Source organism: Sceloporus undulatus, chromosome 7 (assembly GCF_019175285.1).
Source record: "Sceloporus undulatus isolate JIND9_A2432 ecotype Alabama chromosome 7, SceUnd_v1.1, whole genome shotgun sequence".
In the NCBI taxonomy this organism is placed as follows: Eukaryota; Metazoa; Chordata; class Lepidosauria; order Squamata; family Phrynosomatidae; genus Sceloporus; species Sceloporus undulatus.
The window spans coordinates 15,365,717-15,370,796 of NC_056528.1; the positions used below are offsets into that span (position 1 = coordinate 15,365,717).

Consider the following 5,080-nt stretch of genomic DNA (forward strand, 5'->3'; position numbering starts at 1 on the left):
GTTAGCCAAAAGGGGCACCCAGGGGCCATCTATTCCAACCCTATCAGTAGGACAAGAAGGGTCACCCAAGGGCCATCTATCCCAATCCTATCTGCAGGACAAGAAGGGTCACCCAAGGGCCATCTATCCCAATCCTATCTGCAGGACAAGAAGGGTCACCCAAGGGCCATCTATCCCAACCCTCTGCTGGTGGAGGCATCTGTAGCCGAGCTGTCTCCAAAGCCATTCAGCCAAGGCTTTGCAAGATTAGAGGGACCTCTATGTCTTCGTGCCTCAGGAGAGTCAGATCATAGGATTGTAGCACAAGAAGGGCCACCCAAGGGGCAATAGGATTGCAGGACATCATAGGATTGTAAGGCAAGGAGGGTCACCCAAGGGCCTTGAAAAGCTAGAGGGACCTCTCAGGAGAGTCACATCATAAGATCGTAAGGCAAGATGGTGTGCCGAAGGGCCATCTATTCCAACCCTCTGCTGTGAGTGAATCTGTAGCTCAACCATCCTGGGAGTCCATCCAACCAATGCTTGAGAGGTTAGAGGGACCTCTCTGTCTTCTGGCCTCAGGAAAGTCAGATCATAGGATTGTTAGGCAAGAAGGGGCACCCAAGGGCTATCTATTCCAACCCTCTGCTGGTGGGTGAATCTGTAACTTAGCTGTCTCTCAAGCTATGCTGGGACTCCATCCAGCCAAGGCTTGGGAGGTTAGAAGGACCTCTTTGCCTTCTTACCTGAAATCTCTGAAATTTCAGGGTAGTCTGCTTGACTTATCAACCTTAGCTCCCTGTAAGGGATATGAGGTAATCCCATTGCTAACATGCAAGATTCAGCAAGAGCTCCAGTCATCCTCTGACTCATATTAGCTGCCATCAGCTCATTCCTACGAAAGCTCACATGACCAACTTTTCTATTATAGTCAACCCCAAAGTTGCTGCAGGATCCCTTTGCATACAGTCAGCTCCTGCAGGTCAAATGGAGGCATTGCTTCAGGCAGCAAAAATCCTTGAGCTGGGGTTAGGAGTGAAGGATGCCTGTGAATGGGGGGAAACCGCAAATAAAAAAGCATTATTCTTTTTACCTGAGGAAACAGCTCTCTGGGTATCTCCAGGTCCTCCAGTGCAACGCTGGGGTCAACATCGGCCAGAGTTTTTCCATAGAACCATTTGCTGGAAGTGTTTTCTCTAGTAATCTCTGTGGCCAACTTCCAACATCTTTGCATTGGAGGACCTAGGGATTCCTAGAGAGAATGCATTAATCAGATCCGGAAATAGTCCAAGCTGCAAAGCTGCAAATGTAGAGGACTGACTGTGTAGACTGTTCTGTTGGATTCTGCTGCTGCCTTTTGTTCTGTCTTTTTAGCAAAGGAAGCATTATTTTGGCTGCAAAATCAGCTTGTCCTACTATCTAATTTTTACTTGGAGCCACTTTGGTTAGTTGTCCGCTTTAAAGTAAGATCCTGCAGAGCTTCTTCCCCCTGCAATGCTCTTAACAACAAGTGATGGAATAAACTACTATTGACCTCACTGTAGCAATTGCTCAGGGGAGCGGTAGTACCAGAGTGGTTGCTTTTGGTGCCAGAAAGGCCTTCTAAAGTGTTGATTCAAACACTACTGCCTCCAGTTTCTGACAAGTTTCTGACAAGTTGAAATTCCTTATTTCATCATCACACAAGGTACTTTTGAGCAAGGTTGAGAGCTGTTTCAGTCCCTTGCCTCTTGGCAGCGGAAATGCCTTCCTTTGCAATCAGGATTTTGATCAACGCTGATGCATTTATAACAGGAAGAATTGCCTTGCCCATAGGTAGGGAAAGTTCTTCTTCTCCGTTCTTTTTCTCTGCAGAAATAATGTGACACTGCTTTAAATGCCATGGAACCTTAGAGACTAAATGAAAGAAAGTAAGAAGTTTGCAGCATGAGCTTTTGTAGACTTCGGTCCTACTTCTTCCAATGCTTTTTCTCCACCAAAAGCATCTGAAGAAGGAGACTGACGTCTACGAAAGCTCATGCTGCCAACTTCTTGCTTTCATTCAGTTACTCTCTAAGGGGCTACAAAATCTCTCTAGCTAGTGTGTAGTAATGGTAAAGTACTGGTGTAGCGTACTGGCATAGAGTAAAGTACTGGTGTAGAGTACTGGTGTAGAGTAAAAGAAGAGTACTGGCTCTGAAAAGGAGAAAGATTGAAGCCATGGACACAACACACTTCCTGCCAAGTGTAGCTTCTTATCCGTTCTGTAAATACTGGGAATACTTGTCATGTGCAAGTGAGAAACGTCTTGATTTATTGTCTTCTAATTACCACAATAAGGAAAACCACTTCCCAGGCCATTGTGTGTGTCTGGCATGTTGGACGTAGCCGCTGTTTCTATGAGACACAAAGTCAGGATTTTTTTTGTGTGTGTTTCCTTTTTTTACTTCCAGACGTGGACTGAAAAGATGCCAGAAATGCAAAGGCAGCAGGCCGATGCTCCCAACTGCAACAGCTGTAGTGAGTGTGTTTCATTAACTCTGTTTACTCTGGCATGTGCTTAACACAGAGGCGCACGTGAAAGATTCACCCTTCCAAATCTCTCTGAGCAATATCAGCCCCGAAAACCTCTGTGCCGCTACTGCTACTGTTGAAGCAAAGCTTGTAAAATATGCTCATAGTGGAACAGTAGCTCAGCAGGTCAGACTCCTGCTTTTCTTGTGGGAGGTCCATGGTTTGATGCTTGCCCTTGCCAGCCGAAACAATCCCAAGCAGAAGATGCATGCAAATGACCTCTTACAATGGCTTTGCTTTATTTGTGAATGAAAGTCCTTTAAAAACAAAATTAGGGGAGGGAGATCCCAGGGAATCCCCTTCATATAATGCATGGTTCCTTGTGGCTCAGCGGAAATCAAATTAGTGACCATGTTCTTCTTTATTGTGAAAACCTTTATTGAATATTCATTGCTGTGTGCCTTCAAGTCATCTCCGACTTAAGGTAACCATAAGGTGACCCTATGCTGGAGTCTTCTTAGCAGGTTTCTTCAGAGGGGGTTTGCCACTGCCATCCTCTAAGACTGAGAGAGTGTGACTTGCCCAAGACCACCCAGTGGGTTTACATGGGCAAGCGGGGTTTCGAACCCTCATCTCCAGAGTCAAAGTCCAACACTCAAACCACTACATTAGAATCTGCATTAATTAATTAATTAATTGGCTTCTACGCATGGTTGGGTTTTTTTATCTCCATAAGAGGACCTGCGTCTGCAGAAATCAGAATTGTGCCATTGTGCAATGTTTGCATCCAGCAGAGGACTGCTGTTAATATGGCTGGGTGGCAGAGCCGGCAAATTGCTTTCACCTGCCCAAGTAATTCTCTGTTTTATTGTTTCTATCTCACATCCCAGCCTCAGGAATCAAGCCAAGGATCCATCTGACACGTAAGTTTTAGTACTTGTGGGACGGTACGGGGAATGTTGTGCGCTCTGATGCTTCCCAGATGGGTTTTGCATGTTGATGATGGAAGGTGTAGCCAGAGCAACTGGAGGGTCTCTGGTTAGGAGAGGTGGGTATAAGGGATCATTGTGATTTCTTTTTTTCCATATCTCAGTGGAGATTTTGCCTTTGGGAATTTTGCCCAGGCAGATCTGAGAATCTTAGTCTGTTCATTAGAACAGAAGTGAGCCACAAGAGATATCTAACCTAACCCCTTGCCATGCAGGAATATACAACTAATGTATTTCTGTAATATACTCATCCAACATCTGTTTAAAGACCTCCAAAGGTGGGGAGTCCATCACTGACCAAACTAGTACAGTACATCTCACTGTGAAAGAGCTCTGATGATCAAGAACTTCTTCCTAATGTTTCGGGGCCATCTCTTTCCTTGTAATTTCAGTACATTTGTTCATATCCTAATCTCTGGAACATCAGCTCCAGAAGCTCCCTCCCTCTTCCGCATGACGTCCCTTCTGATATTTAAAGATAGCTGTGCTGTCACGTCTCACTTTATTTTCTCCAAGCTAAATATACCCAGATGTTTAAGTTATTCCTCATAAGGCTTAGTTTCCAGACCTTGGTCATCTTAGTTGCCCTTCTCAAGAGATGTTCTAATTTGTGGATACCCTTCATGAACTTTGATGCCTGGAAGTGGACACAGTATTTCAGCTGAGGTCTACCAAAGTAGATCTATGGGATCAATCTATGTGTTGACCCATCATACAGGAATTCATTCACTGGGCCTAGTCTAGGTAGGACCAAGCATTAAACCTTGGGCTCAATAAATTCATTTTGGATTTGGAAACCTATTGGTCTTGGCGAAGGTATCTAGCAAGAACATACTAATGCCACGGATTTGTTTTCTCTTTCTCCACAGCCGCTGATAGCCAACCAGATCATGACTGCATCCCAAATGTATTTCCAATCCTTCACTGGAGAAATGACCCACAAGATGACAATGGAAGAATTATATACAAAGATGGTTACTTGACTGTCTTAGAAACCGGGCATTACTTTGTGTACGCGCAAGTCACTTTCCATTGCCCTGAAGGCAAGTGCAAAGATATGACATATTGCCAGAAGAACGTGTCGGAGGAGACCTACATAACCCAGATCATCTCCAAACAAAGCGCCAGCTACGGAAGCACACCAATAAAGAAACTGATAGCCAGTGATACCATTGGAAGTAAAGACAAGTGGAAGAAATCGCTTTACCTGGGAGGTGTCATCCAACTCAGGCGACATGACACACTCATGGTTAACATTAGTAACCCCACGCTTGTGGACGCTCGTCGACCTGAAATAACTTTCTTTGGTGCGTTCTTCATCTAACTATGTAGAAGAAATCCTGGAGCCCTTTCATGTTACACAGTTAGTGGTCTATGACCCCACTTTAGCTGCTTTAGTATGGAATCCGAGGGTTTCCTTTTGGTTTGATGAGGTGCTAGAACTCCTTGGCAAGGATGCTGAACACGACTCCCCAGACTCCAAATCCCAGGATTCCATACTACGGCGGTTCAAGTACAACCATAGTGCTATATTTGGTTCATGTGAAAAGGCCCAGGGATGTTTTTCATGATTCTGGGCATTGTAAAACTTCTGGCTAGATCTGTTTCCTAAACACTTT

General features: G+C 44.8%; 1 protein-coding gene across 1 annotated transcript in view; it reads left to right on the forward strand.

Moving 5' to 3' along the window:
- TNFSF15 (TNF superfamily member 15) overlaps positions 1-4,785 on the forward strand; it is a 5,277-nt gene extending 492 nt beyond the window's left edge. Inside the window, exons 2-3 of the mRNA XM_042478710.1 lie at positions 2,412-2,478; positions 4,331-4,785. Of these exons, the coding sequence (XP_042334644.1) occupies positions 2,412-2,478; positions 4,331-4,785 (522 nt within the window). The remainder of the gene's footprint in view (positions 1-2,411; positions 2,479-4,330) is intronic.
- The last annotated feature ends 295 nt before the right edge of the window (positions 4,786-5,080 follow it).